The 18329-nt window shown below is 39.9% G+C and overlaps 1 protein-coding gene across 2 annotated transcripts in view; it reads left to right on the plus strand.

Moving 5' to 3' along the window:
- Positions 1 to 18329, plus strand: part of pan3 (poly(A) specific ribonuclease subunit PAN3) — a 186892-nt gene that overhangs the window by 99486 nt on the left and 69077 nt on the right. For both annotated transcript variants that reach the window (XM_069891523.1, XM_069891525.1), the window contains exons 6-7: positions 7565 to 7812; positions 8099 to 8200. In XM_069891523.1, the coding sequence (XP_069747624.1) occupies positions 7565 to 7812; positions 8099 to 8200 (350 nt within the window). The remainder of the gene's footprint in view (positions 1 to 7564; positions 7813 to 8098; positions 8201 to 18329) is intronic.

Raw genomic sequence — 18329 nt, forward strand, 5'->3', positions numbered from 1 at the left:
GCAGCGAGAACAGTGTGTGTGCTGAATGGTGTGGATCCATGATGATTGCAGTTGCTCTCTGACGGCACCATTCCCTGTCAGTGTTCTTGATGGTGGTGAGGATTTTGCCTGTGATGTCCAGGGCTGTGTCCACTACCTTTTGCAGGGGTTTACACTTGGGGTATTGGTGTCCTAATACCAGACCATGATGCAGCTGGTCAGCAGAGTTTCCACCACACATCTGTCGAAATTTGCCAGGGTTTCCAATGTCATACCAAACTTCTGCTACACCTAAGAAAGTAGAGATATTGTTGTGCTTTCTCTACGAAAGATCCTCTGAGATAGTGACTCCTAAAAACTTAAATTTGCTCACCTCCACATCTGATCCCCCAATAATCACTGGATTGTACACATATGGTTTTCTCTTCCTGAAGTCAACAATCAGCTCCTTGGTTTTGGTGACATTGAGTGTGAGGTTGTTGTTGGGGCATCATTTGGCAAAGTTTTCAATGTCCCGTCTGTATACCTATTCATCGTCCCTTTTTATACAACTCACTACTGTGATAGCGTCAGCGAATTTGTAGATGGTGTTTTTGTCGTACTGAGCCACATAGTCATAGGTGTTAAGTGAGTAGAACAGGGGGCTAAGAACATAGCCCTGTGGTGCTCTTGTACTGATGCAGGTAGTGGAGGAGATCTTCTTGCCAATTCTCAATCATTGTGGTCTGGAGATGAGAAAATCAAGGATCCAATTACACAGTGGGGTGTTGAGTTTGCTGATCAGTTTTGAGGAGATGATAATGTTGAATGCCGAACTGTAGTCGATAAAGTGCAGCCTGATGTTTGTGTCTTTGTTGTCCAGTGTTCCGGGGCTTTGTGTAGAGCCAGTGAGATGGCATCTGCCATAGACCTCTTTACTACGATAGGCAAGTTGGAACAGATGCATTTCACTGCTCAGACAGGAGCTGATATGCTTCAACACCAGCCTTTCAAAACACTTCATCACTGTTAATGTGAACACCACTGGTTGATGGTCATTTAGGCAGGTTACCCCACTCTTCCTGGGCACCAGTATGATTAATGCCTGTTGAAACAAGTGGGTACCATGCTATACTAGAGTGAGATATTGAAGATTTCCGTGAATACGTTGGTAAGTTGGTCAGCACATTTTTAATACTTGGCCGGGAACTCTGTCCAGACTAGATGCTTTCCTTGGATTCACTCTCCTGAATGCAGCCTGCACATCATCCTTGGATACGAATAGGATCCTCGGATCCTACCAAGTATTTGCTGCATTTATTGTTGTTACAGATTTCCAGTATATGTTATTTTATTTTTGGAATCACATAAATAATGTGAATATTGCTAGATTCCTACCATAAAGTTAAGAATGGTGTTCTAAAAGAAAAAAAATTGCATATGCTGGAAATCTTAAATATGAACAACTCAGACAGCATTAATAGAGAGAGATGAATAATTCAAGGTTATGTTTAAAGCTTCCTTAAAGATATTCATCTAACATGGGAATCTTTGGCAGTGGAGATGGAGCATTCAAGATGGAAATGAGAACTCTGAGCCATGCATTAAAAATGCAAAAAAAATCCTGTGAGGGGTTTTCATCACTTCATAAACTACCAACTTATCCACTCTGTCTGCCATCACCTGGCCCATCTGTGAAAGAGTGTGGTTCTTACATTTTCCTCATTCACCACAGAACACAAAAAAAACTGGAGTGGAGTACTGGTAAGTCGTCATCTGATGGACTGTCCGAGAGAGAGAGATAGAGATTTAATGTTTTACGTCAAAATGACCTTTCATCTGAACACATTTCATTAAAAGTTCTGATGAAAGTTCTTATCACTGATGCTGCTTAACCTGCTGAGTATTCCAACATATTTTATTTTTATGACGTTATGTTCGATTGGTCTTGCTGGCAAGTTTCAGTGGTAATATTGCAATATTGTGTTACATGTGCAATCTTGGTGGGAAGGACGCATGACGCGTGCACAATATCGGTTTTCAAAGTTCTTTTTTTTGCGTAATAAAATCTTAACTTTAAATGTTGGTGTCAGTAAAAAATGCCAAAATGTGCCATCATTACCCGGTGAATGTTTTGGAAATCCTTGCATGTGCATTCATCATGTATGGTTTTCTGTCATTATTATTTCTCTCCCTTTCTCTAAATATATATAATGTTCATCCATCTATAAATAACAACCACAACCCAAATAAGTATAACCTGCTTCCAAAAGAGGTAAATAATTGGTTAAGTATAAATCACTGGGAAACAAAGGCCCAGGGGATTCCTGGAGAACAATGATGATAGATAACAGAATGGGGTGGGGGAGACAAAATATTTTCTGTTAATGTTACAGATTTGTTTTAGAATTTACTTTGAGACCATTGTTTTTTGTAATGTGTGGCTCATGGCTCATCAAAAGTGTGAGCTTTTTTAGTTGGCTTTCTTTTAAAATAATTGTTATTTTATTCAAGTCATGATACCTCCAGTTTCTTTTTCCAAAGTTATGATGATGGTTAAATTTGAATTTGTGCAACACTCAACGGATATGTGAAGGTCCTGAACTTTTTTATTTCCAGAGACTGATACCATTTTTGACTGTCCCTTCTATAACTCTACTTTTCCTATCCCTCATTATCCTTTGCTCCTCTTCATCCCAGTTCCCTTTGGGTTCTTTGCAGCTATCAGCCAGCCAGTATGTGAAAATACTATTATTCTGTTTGAAACTTAAATGCTGATTTTAAAATTTTGCAAACTTGAAGATTTTCCTGTCACTCAATTACAGTTGTCTTCTGTGAAATTTGCTACAGCTAAAAATATTAAAACAAAACTAAAATTTAACATCTCACATCAATATGTTTGGGTATTTCCTTATGGCATCAGTCTGTAAAGTAATGCTTCTGTTTGTTTAAAAATAAATACTTGTGGGCAGAGACTACATTTTGATAGAATTCTACAAATTTAATCTTTATGTCAGCTAGATTTGTATTGTTTATTCTTCCATATAATTTTTAGATTTTACAGCACAGTACCTTGCCACTTCAATATCAACTGGGGGAAGTGAGGGGGCTTGTTAAGAAGCTGAAAAACAGGACCTCAAGGGTGGTAACTTCGGGATTGCTGCCTGTGCCGTGTCTCATTGAGGGTAAGAATAGGAAAATATGGCTAATGAATGCATGGCTGAAAAGTTGGTACAGGCATTAGGGTTTCAGATTTCCAGATTATTGGAATTTCTTCTGGGAAAGGTGTGACCTGAATTTGAAGGTGTGAGTATCTTGGCAAACATGCTTGCTGGAGCCATTGGGGAGGGTTTAAACTAGTTTTGCAAGGGGGTGGAACTATTGTGATAGGGCAGATCATATGCAAGTAGATGGATTGTTCAGTGAGATTGGGAGGAAGGATAGGCAGTCTATAGGGCTAAATGGTAGGCAGAAGGATAGGTATATATCTTGAGGTACTGTGGGCTATACGTTTTGGAATATAGAAGAATAAGGGTGGAATCTCATTGAAACATTTCCAATGTTGAAAGGCATCACCAGAGTAGATGGGGAAAGGTTATTTCTCATAGTGAGAAAGTCTACGACAAGAGGGCACAACTTCAGGCTTGAAGGGTGTCTGCTTAGAACAGAGATGCAGAGGAATTTCTTTAGTAAGAAGGTGATGAATCTGTAGAATTTGTTGCGATAGGTGGTTGTGGAGGCCAAGTCATGGGGTGTATTTAAGGCAGAGATTGATAGGTTTTTGATTAGCCAGGGCATCAAAGGTTATGGGGAAAAGACCAGGCAGTGGGGCTGAGTGGGAAAATGGATCAGCTCATGATAAAATGGCAGGAAGACTCAATGGGTTCAATTGCCTATTTTCACTCCTATGTCTTGTGGTCATATGATCTTATGGAATACAGGTCTGAAGGTCTTCTATAGAACAAAGGTAGAAGATCTTTTAGCACAATTGGAAATAGGTAGATATGACATTATGGGCATCACTGAGTCATAGATGATGGAAAATCACAACTGATAGCTAATGAGTCATAGTGTATTGGAAAGACAGGAAGATGGTAGTGGGGTGGCTCTGTTGGTTAAAAATGGAATCAAATCCTTGGAAAGAGAAGATATGTCATCCCTGTGGGTAGAGTAGTTAAAACACTGGGATTTAAAAACAAATCTCCAAACAATAGCCTGAAGGTTGTGTACAAATTCCATGGGGCATTACAAGGCATGCAAAAAGGCCATGGGGGATTTCAAAATTCAAGTTGATTGGGGAAATCAGTTTTGTGTTGGATTCCAAAAAAATGAATTTATCGAATGCCTGTGGGACAGCTTTTAAGAGCAGCTTGTGGCTGAGCTGACTGGGGAAAAGACAATTCTGAATTAGGTATTGTGTAATGAACCAGATTTGATAAATGAGCTTCAACTAAGGGAACCCTTAGGAGGCCATGATCATAACATGATAGAATTCAGCTTGCAGTTTGAAAGGGTGAAACTAAAATTTGATTTATCGGCATATCTGAAGTAAAGGGGAACTACAAAGGTATGAGGGAGAAGCTCGCCAAAGATGATTGGAAGTGGACACCTGCAGGGATGACAGTAGAAGAGCAGTGGCTGGAGTTTCTGAGCTTAGCTCAGACGACACAGGAGATTTTTCATCCCAAGGATGAGGAATCTGTGGCCGACAAGGGCAATCAAAGATGGCATGAAAGCAAAAATTGGTGGGAAGCTAGAGGACTGTGACACTTTTAAAAGCTAGCAGAAGGCAATTAAAAAAAAAAATCTGGAGTGAAAATATGAAATACAAAGATAAGCTGGGCAGTAACATAAAAGAGGATGTAAAGTGTTTTTCAGATATATACAGAGCAAAAGAGAGGTGGGGTGGACATAGAACTGCTGGGGAGATAGTAATGGGGAGGATAAGGAAATGGCAGATGAACTCAAAAAGTATTTTACATCGGTTTTCACAGTGGAAGTGCCAGCTGAGTCCCAGACATTCGAGAGTGTTGAGGGCCAAAAGTGTCAAGGAAGAGATTTCAGGGCATTTGAAAATAGGTACATCATCATAGTTTTCTTAAAGGGAAATTTTGCTTGACAAGCCTGTGGGAATTCTTAGCACATGAGGCTGCTAAGCAAGGTAAGAGCCCATGGTGTATGAGGAAAAATCTTAGCATGGTTAGCAGATAGGCTGATTGGCAGAAGGCAGAAAGTAGAGATAAAAGGGGCTGCTGGTGACCAGTGGTGTTCCACAGGGCTTGGTGCTGACAGTGCTTTTCATGTTATACGTCAATGATTTGGATGACGTAATTAATGGTTTTGTGGCCAAATTTGTGGACAATACAAAGATTGGAGGAGAGGCATGTAGCGTTGAGGAAGCACTGAGTTTGCAGAAGGACTTAGGTTAGGAGATTGAACAAGAAAGTGGCAGATGGAATACAGTGTAGATAAGTGTATGATCATGCACTTTGGTAGAAGTTCAGGTGAAGATTGTTTTCTAAACTGGCAATGAGTTCAGAAATCAGAAGGACTTGGGATTCCTTGTGCAAGGTTCCCTAAAGGTTAACTTCTAGGTAGAGTTGTGGCATGGAAGACAAATGCAATATTGGCATTAATTTCAAGAGGGATAGAATATAAAAGCAGGAATGTAATGTTGAGGCTTTATAAGGCATTGGTCAAACTGCAGTTAGAGTAGTTTTAGGCACCTTTTCAGAGAAAGTATGTGTTTGCATTGGAGAGGGTCCAGAGGAGATTAATGAGAATGATCACTGGAATGAAAGGTTTATTATCTGAGGAGCTTTTGAAGGCTCTGGGTCAGTACACACTGGAGTTTAGAAGAATGAGGGCAGTGGGATATCACATTGGAACTTAATGAGTACTGAAAGGCTTTAATAGAGTGGATGTAGAAATTATGTTTCCTATGGTAGGGGAGTCTGGGACCAGAATGCACAACCTCTCGATACAAAAATATCACAGAACAGAGATGAGGAAGAATTTCTTTACGCAAAGGGGATGATATGTTGCCATCGTTGGGTATATTTAAGATGGAGGAAGATAAGTTCTTGATCAGAATGGGAATTGAGGGTTATGGGGAGAAGGCAGGAGAATAGGGATGAAAAGGATAGTAAATCAGCCTTGATGAAATGGCAGGGAGGAGTCATGGGCCAAATGACCAAATCTTTTACTGGAACTGCCATTCCATAAGACTTAGCTGGTCTTTTATAACAAATGTTGTTTTCTTGCATGAAATCTAGATTTCTTGATTCCCTTATATATATATTTTTCTTTCTTTGGCTTGGCTTCGCGGACGAAGATTTATGGAGGGGGTAAAAAGTCCACGTCAGCTGCAGGCTCGTTTGTGGCTGACCAGTCCGATGCGGGACAGGCAGACACGATTGCAATATATATACGATTGTATATATATATATATATATATATATATATATATATACAATGTATAAAAAATAAATATCTGTCTCAGTTGTACATCTTCTCTTTCATATTCCCTATGAGTTTACCACACCTCTTTTTTCTGCTACTTGAGCTATGTTTGGGATAACTTTTTAACTTTGATGAAAGAATATCAGCCTTAGGTACTGCTTGAGTATTTGCAGAATTTTCTTTTTGTTTCTTGTTTTGGACATATGCAATATTTTTGATGCTCTGTTATCTCTTCATTACGCTGCTATAATGAAGGTTAACAGAAACTTGATGAATGTTACAACCTTATTTAAAATTGAACTCAGCAATTTCAGATCCTAATCCCAGCTCCTATTTTCTCATATATCACTGTTGGAAATTGCCCTGCTAATTGGTTAGTGTTATTGCGAATTGGGAGTAAGACCTAATCTAGACAGATTATTGTTTCTTGATCTTTTAGCCCTGTATCAGAATTTGTTTTATCGTTTCATGCTTGTCTCAAAGGGATTGTCTAATTATTCCTTCCCTTTGCCCTTGCATTGCTGCTGTGTGATTATAAAAATGTTGCATCTCTTACCTGTATTTGAATGAAAGATTGGAAGAATCAGCATTGTACATTCCCTTTATTTCTCTTTCCACAGATGGTTCCTGTGCTGCTGAGTATAACAATCTGTCACTGTAATTTGAATCATGTCAGACACTTGTAGTTAAATTCTAATTTAATGCCTGAGTTTTATAACTTTACATTGAAGATACTATAACTGTGTTAAAATTTATAGTTCTGTGATGTTGCAAATAATATATTCTTGCTTCAAAAAGGGCAATGTAGGCTCAAGATTGTGCGAGCCTGTTTATTTATCTATAATTTTACATGATGGTTATCTAAGAATTTCCATGCATGATGGTCAGTCTTTGTCATTTGATCGGGCATTCCAATTCATGTGTGATGATTTAGTTTGGAAAATAGCCCAAAGAAGTGGAAGGAAAAGGTAATGATAATGTCATAATGGATTCAGTACAATTGGTAATGAGTATGTACAATATAGTAAACCTCTTTTAGAGAAACATATTGACGTGCTTTATCCATATTGATAGAGACTTCAATCTGCTAATTGGTAAAACAGGAGCGGTGAGGATTTAATCACAAAAATATTTAACTTTTCAGGTATGTCCTTATCAGCTGGATCATCTCCTCTGCATTCTCCAAAAATAACTCCTCACACGTCGCCTGCCCCTCGAAGAAGGAGCCATACTCCAAATCCAGCAAATTTTATGGTAGCTACTAGTGCCTCTACACCAGTGTCTGATGCAGTCTCTCAGTCTTCATCTTCTGGTCAGGTGATACAAAAAGAAACTGTGGGAGGGACAACTTACTTCTATACTGACACAACTCCAGGACCTCTTCCAGGAATGGTGTGTAGATATTTTTTTGTTAAATACTGCAAATCAAGTGCTTGCAATGCAGCAGAAAATGAACTTGGAATGGGGTTATGGTAAAATGTAAGATGACTGCTCATTTCACTTATCCAATAAAGCAAGTTCTAGGTTAATGTGTAACAACTAATTAAGTAAAACTTAATACTATATTTTCTGCCATATCTGCAAAATGCTTAGTATATTTGCAATATTCAAAATTTTGTTACGTTTGGGAGGTATAGTGAAATTCTGCCGTTGATTTTCAGGTTTCCTTGTTTTCCAGGTATTTCCGACATACATTTATCCATCATCTGCACCCCACGTTGCTTACATGCAGCCTAAAGCAAATGCACCTTCTTTTTTTCTGTCCGATGAACTCAGACAGGTAAATTTAACTTGCTCTTAACCTGGATCAAACTAAGCATTTTGCGGTATAAATAATGCTCTTAGTGTCACTATGGATGAAGTACTGTGATCAGTAGGGATTTATCGTGAGAAGTTGAAGGGAAGGAGCTGCTTGAATTCCTGACCTTCATCCAGATGCATTTTGCTCATCTGACCTAAAACAAACTGGACTTTATAGTATTGTAACAATAATAAAATCTAAAATTGTTAACATATTTTATGAATGTGGAATCAAAATCAAATTTCTACCAGTCTTTTCTTTCTTTTTTCCCCTTCTTTTCTATTGGGTTGTTGTATTCATTTTTCATTATTTTTGAATAAGAATTTTTTTAATGCATGTGTGAAATTAAATAAAATTTTCCAAAAAAAATTCTACCAACCTATGCTGAATAAACAATTCCTGAAGAATTAAGACAATTCGGCATCAGAATGTGAGATGAAATACAAATGAGCCCAGGATACTCAGGAAAGTTTGTCCAAGATTTCAGACTTCACTTTGAAATTGTGCTTACTTTCATAAGTTTGAAACTTTTTTAAAAGCAACATTTCATCCATGCCTATCTATATATGCTGTATGAAATTGAAATTATAAGCACTAAAATGTTACTAAATGTTTACATTCCACTTTTAGATATTTTATTTACAGTTACAAACTGAATATATTAATAACAATTTAGAATTTATAATCATTAGCTGTACTTTAATATGTAATTAAACAAGGTTAATGACAATTCTTACCAATGCTAGGGAACAGAGGCATCTTGGGGTCCAAGTCCATAAATCCCTCAAAGGTTGCTGTGGAAGTTGATAAATTGGTGATGTGCCAGATAATGAATGGATCAAATGCAGTGTAGTTAAACAAATATCATGACTTTTATTAGTAGAAACTCAGTAGTACAATAATGAATGATAATGGGTGCGTACAGTGATAGTCAAGGGGAGTGCCCTTGGTGGTAGAGAGAATACACGTCCAATGCCAGTAGTGCAGACTAAGCGTAGTGAGAGATTGACAGTATGACACAGATTTACCACAATTGGTTAAGAAAGCAAATGGTGTGATGTCCTTCATTAGTCAGGCGATTGAGTTCAAGGGTCACAAGGTAATGTTGCAGCTCTATAAAACTTGATAGATCACACTTTTGTAATAGTGCACAAAAGTGCTGGAGGAACTCACCAGATCATGTCACCGCCTTGAAAAGCAACAGGCATGTTTTGGGCTAGAGACTTTCGTCTGGAATGCCAAAAATAAAGCAGACACCTGATGAGAAGCTGGGATGTGGGAGAGGAGCACAGCCTCTCAGGTGATAGGTGAATGCAAGTGTAAGGGAGGGGAAAATATACTAAGAGGGTGGTCACAGCAGAGGGCTGAGAAAGATGTTCTCTGGTTGGATAAAAAGGATGAGGTTGGGAGCTGGAGGGAGAAAGGTGTAGGTGATGGGCAGAGGAAAGAGAGGGAAAGGAACAGAATCAAAGGGATGAGAGAAAAAAAGAGAATGGTGAGAGGGGATTACCGGAAATTGGAGAAGACGATATTGAAGCTATTGAGTTGGAGACTGTTAATGTGGAACATAAGGTGTTGTTCCTCCAGTTTTCATGTGGTTTCAACCTGGCCATACAAGGCCAGTGTGGGAATGAGTTTTTGGCACTGAAGGTGCAGCCATTGCGACATCCTTGCTGTTGTAGCGGACAGAGCAAATGTGCTCAACAAAGCAATTTCCCCCAATTTGCATCCAATCTCCCTTTTGTAGAGGAGGCTGCATTGGGAGCACCGGATGTGGTAAATTACCCCACGCTCTCCCTTCACCCCTCCCCCCTACCCCTATGTTCTATAAACATTTTTCAACTTAGCATATATTTTGTAAATTTAGTTTTATTTGCCAGTCAGTTTTTTAAAATTTTATAAACCTATCATTTTCAGAATGTGGATGTTGTTAGCAAGGATGATATTTATTGCCTATCTCTATTTGTCTTTGAAAAGCTAGTGCTGAGCTACATCCTTGAATTGCTGTGAACCTTCTGTAGCTAATCTATGGTGCTGTAGCAGAGGGACTTCCAGGAAATAGACTTGGCATCAAGGAAGGAAATTGATGATGGTGTAAGAATTCAGTGAAAATCTGCAGGTAGCAGTGTTCTCACATGCATCGTGTCTTAATTGCTAACAGAAGTTGCAGGATTGGGGTGTCATGTCAGGGTAGCCTGATAATAAGTATATATATATACATATGTAAGTATGTAAGAACATACTCTATTTGGATGTTTTATGATGGATGGAATGAATGTTTACCATTCCATCATGCTTTTGATTAGTAGTACCTTGTAAATGGAGGAAAGGCACTGGAATGTCAGGAAGTGAGTCATTAACTGGAGAATGGAGTCTTCCATTGTCTTTCCTGCTCTTGTAACCACCATTTTTATGTGGCGGGAGCAGTTGAAATTAGTGTCACCATTGATTAACGACTATGATCAGTAAGAATACTCATTGATGACTCCTTTGATGTTAGTAGAAGGAAATTTAGCAATGGTAATGCCATTCAGTTATGAAGGTAGCTGATTAGACCCTCATTGGAGATGGTTGAAACTTGAGTAGCAAGTACAACTCAAGCTACAAATTAGCAATGCTGAATGCTGGCTGGGTCTTGCAGTTTGCAGGCACTTAAGGAATTGTGCCATGGTGAGAGTTTAATATTCCTTGGGTACCCTTTCTTTATTTGTACCTTTTTGTCTCAATCATAATAAAACAAAAGCTTGATTTGATATGTCAGCATAAACATTTGTTGTTCATTAATACAGAATTAAAATGGAAGCAAAACAGGGTAGATTGCTTCAGCCTATTTGTTTTGCTAACAAGGGACTTGTTTGATGTGGAGAGCCCCTTCAATCACAATGCTGCTTGCATTGCATCATTCAAGAAATGTTGGAGGCCGGCAGTGGGTATTCTCTGTGATTATGTTTTTTACACAGCTGCTGTCTTTATAGATTTTACATGTGGCACCCCTAGACATTATTGCGGACTGCCTGCAGTCTAAACTTGACTGCAGGCGGACTCCAACAATGGTGTAAACACGCTTAAGGAAATGGAGATTTTGAGTTTTTGGCTGTTTAAGTGTGAACAACCACTCCAAAAGGTAGTAAAAATATTTTGATCAGAAAAAAAACATAAATTCTATGAAGAAAAAAAACTATATTTGATGGTTGACACTAATTAATGCTAGTGGTTGTAAAATTACTGAAATAAAATGATCTGGATGTGAATGGAGGAGGTATGAATAGTAAGTTTACAGTTGACTTGAAAGTTGGTGATGTTGATAGTGCGAAGGGTGGTCTTTGAAGGGGGCTCTACAACCCTCCTATCGGTCTTTTGCATATTTGTTTGCAGACTGCAGTCTATTCCAAGGGCATTTACAATGCCAGTGGACCCATTTGTCCATATCTAAAACATGCATCACCTTTTGGAGGGGGTGGCTGGGTATTGATTTTTAAAAATATTTTATTTATGATTTTCCAAACTTGAACTCCGTTATCATCATTATCAGTGTCAATGTTAAAAATATCAGCATGGACTACAGTTTACATTTATCAATTCTATACAAAGTTCTCTGCAGAGTTCAAGCTCTTTCCGTCCCCCTCCCTCCTCCCCCCCCCCCCGACCTTCAACGTTTAACACTTAACTAACCACAGTTACACACAATATTGAAGAACAAATATGTGAAACATATATCAGGATTTTGTGGGTCTGTCATAGCACGGTGGCCAGAGCTGAGGCTGCTTTCTTTTGACTTTACCTGGTTGGGATAGGATGAACCCCACCTCTCCCCACTGCCCTCCACCCCACTAGACAGGAAAGGTAGGGGGGTGAGGCACAATGGATCACACTATAGTTGTGCTCCTATGGAATTTAAGTTTGGTAGCCAAATGTTTTTAAAAGTATCATACTTTTTTTCTTAAGTTGTAAGTTCTTAAGTTTTTTCCAGGGGAAACACAACTTTGAATTTCCGTGTTCCAGCCCACAATGCTCAGGCAGGAGTCGGACTTCCACGTAAACGCTATCCAATTCCTGGCCACTGCCAATGCGATCATTACGAATTGGATTTGAAATTTAGACAGCTTCATTGTAAGTCTTATGTCTGTTATATTTCCCAACAGGAACAACTCTGGATCCTGTCGGAATTCTTTGCCTATAATTTTTCTTAGGAGTTGACCTAGTTCCACCCGAAAGGTCCTCACCTTGGTACGTGTCTAGGTTGCATGCACAAAGGTTCCTGTGTCAATGCCACATCTAAAGCATTGATCTGATAATTGTAGTTCAATTATTTCAATTTGTTCAATTTTTGCAGCGCCAGGTTCAGCTGGTGCAGAAAATTATATTGCACCAGCCTGAATCACCCATTAATGATTGCAGTCATGCTGTTCGGCACTGCTCATCAATCGCTACTAAGTCCGACTCCCACCTCTGCCTTGATTTGTGAAGGCCTGGTTTGGGTCCTTCCACTTTGAGCAAGAAATAATTGCTGAGATGAACTTTGGTGTCCTCCCCCTTTGAATCATGGCCTCTAAAATGTCACTGCACTCTGTAGGGTCATAGTTGGACCTAATTTGTCCTGCAGAAAAGATCTTATCTGGAGGTAGCAGTGGAATATCTTATTTGATAAATCATACTTAAGTCTGAGTTATAGCCAGACTTATAGCCATTTCCATTACTATACATTTGTAGTGTATTGTATTTTAGTTTTTTATTTGTTATGGTCCTCTGAACCCAATTTAATTTTTTTTAAATTCTTTTCTAGAAGAGTAATTTTCTGCTCTAATTCATCCACCTCCCTCATATATTCTCATTTAACTGTTTTGGTATATCCATTTATTTGACCTCTCAAATATACTTTGAGGGTGTCCCAAAGGAAGAATTTATCTGGAGCAGAGGTACAGTTGGCCTCACATTACATGTCTATCTGCTTTCTTATAAAAATACAAAACTCCAGATTCCTTAGCAGCAACATATTAAGACACCATCAGTATGCCATATCTGGTATTTCTACTGTTAATGTCAGGGGTGAATAATCTGAGAGAAGTTCCGCTATGCACTCAGCTCCATGATCCTACCCTCGACATGTGTTGAAGCCAAGCAAAAGTCTATTCTAGAGTAGGAGTCATGTTGTTTTGAGTTGAAGGAATAATCCTTCTTCCTCGGATATTTCCTCTTCCAAGCATCTATCAAATTTAGCACCTTCATACAGTCAATGGTAACCCTCACTACCTTTTTCCTCTCCCAATCTTGGGAAATGACCTGTATGAACTTTGTGTCATCAAATTGGGGGTGTACACATTTACTATGGTCCAGGATTCTGAATATATCTAACAGTGTAGCATTACAAATCTTCCTATTCTGTCTGTAGTCACATTCTGCACTCTAACTGGAACTCTCGTCCCTATTAGAATTGCCACCCCCAACCCCTGCATTTGAGCTGAATGAAGAGGATTTTACCTGACCAACCCATCCCCTTTTTAGTTTTTGGGGTTCATGCTCCATTAAATGTGTTTCTTAGAGAAAGATCAGATCGCTCCCATTTTAAAAAAAATGCGTGCCAAGACTCTTCCTTTTCACCATTCTGTTCAAGCCATTAATATTGAAACTAATGCACTTTATACTCTTTGTCATTGCCTCAGATACTCCCAGACCCGTGTTTCCCTCATACCTTCATTGTTCGTCCATCCTTTTCTCTTCAGCTGTCCGCTCCAGCCCACCGTGTCCGTGACAAACCCTGGGAAAACAAAACAGAAACAGGGACCACGAACCCGAAGAGGACAAGTAGAGGAAAAAAATTCAAAAAAAAAAGAGAAAGGAAAACAAACAAAAATAATGCAAAGAATTGCATGAAACTCTAACCCTTTGCCAATATTTAATCTCCATCTATATCTCCTTCCCTTTAATTCCACCCCCCCCCCCCAACCTCTGGTGACTTTGCCCTTCACTTCATCACCATCCCCCTCCTTACTACATGCTGTGCCTTTTGCACCCATCTACCTCCCACACCTCTCTGCCCTCAGCTCACAAGCCCCCCACCCCCCACCCCCAGACCATTTCCCTTTTAACAAATTCTCCCAGTAATGTGTTTATACAAGGAACAGTTAAACCCATTATTGGTATTCTCATATATACTTATTATTTGCAATATATTCTTGCATTCAACAAAACGTTGGCATTACCCATTGGGAACTATACACATATATACTATCTCTTACAAACTGGCTGCGGCTTTACAAACTCCCAGGCCTCTTTAACCTCCGACAGGAACTTTCTCTCGCACCCTGGCATTATGATTTTTAGAGTTGCTGGATATCTAAGGACACTTCATATCCTTTCATATCCTTTCTACTTTGCAATTCTTTTTATTGGCTCAAATTATTTTCTTTGCTTTAGGAGGGCCACACTTATGTCCAGGTAAAATAAAACCTTTTTTCCCTCCAGCTCCATTCGCCCACCCCCGGCTTTCACCCTGACAGCCACTGTATTTGAAATTTTCTCAAGGTCCTGGTGATGCAGGAGCTTCACCAGCACTGAGCATGGCCTTTGACTGGTACACAGGAAGGGGGACTGATGGGCTGTTTATACTTCCATGGATTACCCCAGTTTCTCCCTTGCAAAGACCTCTGGTAGCCAGCATTGAAAAATGCTCTGGGATCCCTTCCTTCTTTACCTTTTGGCAGCCCTGCAATTTTTAAGGTGATTCTCTAGCCATGGTCTCTAGAGGCATCCACTCTCTGTCTCCCATGTGGTGACCCACTTTCAAATTTACTTATTCTACCTTCATTCTCTCTAGTCCTTCAGACACCCATCCTGTCAGTCAAATTAGGGCATTTTCCCATCTATCCATTTTATTGTACAATTCCTTTTTCTTTCCTTTAAGTCTCTGACCAGTCTCCCCTCCATTCTTTCCATGGCCTTTAAAATGTCCTGTCGTGAGGGCTCTGTGACCACTCTCCCTCTTGCTGATGCCGTCCTGCTCCCCTTGTGGGTCTCAGGTCTTCCTTTTAGTTTTCTCCTGACGCTACATTCAGCCTTTTCGTCGCTACCAGCCTCGCTGAGATCATCGCTGGAGTCATCTACTAATGTGGGGCCAATGTCTCCTGTGCCTTCCCGTAAGTTGCTCCTGTCGCCCATCACATTCTGCTCCTGGCTGCTCTTCTCTCGTCCTCATTGAGGGGGAACACAACGCATCTACCTTCCCAAGAACCGGACTCTACACAGGCCCCTCACTCCCTGACGATCGACTGGGGACCACGTCGCCTCTCCTTCCTCTGAGTCTGTCTCACCACTTGATCCCCTCCTGGGTGAGTCTTGGCTGTGCTCAGCGAATTGTGCCTCCGTCAATGGGACCTCCTGGTCTTTGGGCTCCACGAGGCGGGCTGGATCAAGTGCCGACCATTGCTCCTACTTTGTTGGCTGCCTTTGCCTGGCTGGCGCATTTCTTTCCTATTATTTCCAGGTAGAAATCTTTATTTGCTCGTTTTTATTATTTTTGACATTTATTTTTTTAATCTTTTTAAACTGTTTTTGAATCTCCTGCTGTGGGAGCTCTAGGGGTCAACGTCCTACCACTCACTCCTCATCACATGACCTCCAGGAAATTATTCCCCTTAGGGTTGAAAAAGGCACTGGATCATAATTTGTGTTGGCCCTTGCGACTTGGGTATGGCCAATCATCTCACTCGTCACCCCCCATCATTGGTGCCCATAAGGGAAATTTATATTATTTAAATCTCCATGATCATTCATAGGTGGCCCACCGGCCCCCTGCATGATTTGGCACCACTTGGCAGTCTCTTCTGGGTTTAATATTGCATGGCAAAGGTGTTGGATATGACACCATTACGTGTACACAATGACGTGGGGAACTGAATTATACTGAACACTTCGTAGTAATACTTGTATGTAATTAGTAAAGCATTGAATTAGTCTGTACTGATGATGTGGCTGTCGTTACTTATAATGGGGGAACCTCAAACATAACAGTGGTGAGGAGGATTCAAGAACTCACTCAACCATTACACATTTATCAACTCTAACTACAAAAGACAGCAAAAAAGCTGGGAATCCCAAGGAATGGCGGCAGCAGTTCCTGCAGCTCACTTTGACAAATTCAATGAAGACGAAGACACTTCAGAAGCATATGTAGAACGTTTTGTTAATCATTCCATTGAACATGATATTACTGAAAATCCTCCATTGAATTAAAAAATGTGCATTGTTTTTAACCGTAATGGGAGGAGGCACCTATGAGCTCTTAAGATTGCTAACTAGCCCACACATGCCTTCAACGAAAACATATGGTGAATCTGTCAAGCTATCGATCAGCACCTTAACCCCTGACCTCCAGAAATGACAGAAAAACATAAGTTTTACCGCTGTAAACAACAGCACGGAGAGTCTGTCCCAAATTTCATGGCTGCGTTATGTAAACTGTCTAGATACTGTGCATTTGGACAATTCAGAGAAGGTGTGTTAAGAGATCAATTAGTAATGGGTTTAGCTGAACCAACTACCTGAGAAAAACTAATTGCAACACGAAATCTGACACTTGAACTGGTGTTAGACATTGCTATTGCTGCCGAGACAGCAGCAAGCAATGCAGGTGTCTGCCAGAGAGACTTGGCTATCAATAAATCTCGGCGTCAAGATTCTTCTCGCTGGGAACCTGCCTACCAAAAATTTTTTCGCTGTGGGAAGACGAATCACAGCCCCAATAATTGCTATTTCAAAAAAGCCAAATGCCACAAATGCAATGAGAAGGGGCACATCAAACCAAGATGCCCAATGATTAAACTAAAGAAAGATTACCAGCCAGGCTCCAGAAAAATACAATTTTCAAAGGAGAAAGCCCAGACACTAAAAACACAGATACCAATAAATCAGAAGAGGAACCAAATGAAAGTAAACATGTTATACAAGTAATCCACATCCATGGACTGGGCCACAAAGAGCCGAATTTTTACATCCATGTCCATATTAATAACAAACCGATACAGATAGAACCAGATACGGGAACAACAGTTTCTCTAATGCCCAGAACAATGAAAGAGCTCCTGCTACTGTACGGAAGGATGCTCCAAACGGACACCATCTTAAAAACTGTTGCAGGCGAGGAAATACAAGTTTTTGGAAAGTGCAATGTACACATTAAGTACAAGGATAGATCTAACCAGTTTCCCCTCTATATCGTGGACACCAAGGGGCCAGCATTGCTCGGTTGCAATTGGATTCGCAAGAAATAGGGAAGGTAATCAGCCAAAAGAACAAAGAAAAGCGGGTTGAACACCTGCAGTGAACCATGGACCCCAAACTGGCTCCAATTTTAAAATGTTACGGCACAGTTTGGGAAACATTTGTGGGGTACAAGCCAAACTACACGTGAAGTAGAACCCAAATTTTGCAAACCCAGAGCCGTACCTTTCACAATAAAGGAAAAAAATCAAATCGGAACTTAATATATTGACTTCAGAAAAAAAGAATATTCAAAAAAAATCCAGTATTCCAATTAGGCAACCCCAATCGTACTAGTACGCAAGACAAACGGAGAAATACGTATCTGCAACCATCAATCAAGCACTACAAATTCCAGAACACCCATTCCAAAGGCCGAAGAACTATTCCAAATATTAACTGGTGGACAAAAGTTCACTAAACTGAACCTGTCACAGGCCTACCAACAGGTGGAGCTAGACTACAGCTCCTGGAAATATAGCCATAAACACACATTTGGGATTATTTACATGTACCCGTATGGAATATCAGCAGCACCAGCCATATTCCAAGCATTTATGGACAAGATACTGCAAGGACTCAATGTAGGCTACTTAGACGACATCATCATTACCAGCAGGGATGATATCAATCATCTAACATCAATCATCTAACTATCCAAGATATTGTTCTGAATCAACTACAACAAGTAAATGTCTGACTACGAAAAGATAAATGAAAGTTCATGGCACCATTGGTGACCTTTTTAGGTTTCACCATCAATAAGGAAGGGGCACAAGTGGACAACAAGGGTACTGATGCTGTATAGAATGTTCCCTACCGGACCAACAAAACAGAACTACAATAATTTCTG

The sequence above is a fragment of the Narcine bancroftii genome, chromosome 7 (assembly GCF_036971445.1).
Source record: "Narcine bancroftii isolate sNarBan1 chromosome 7, sNarBan1.hap1, whole genome shotgun sequence".
Classification (NCBI taxonomy): domain Eukaryota; kingdom Metazoa; phylum Chordata; class Chondrichthyes; order Torpediniformes; family Narcinidae; genus Narcine; species Narcine bancroftii.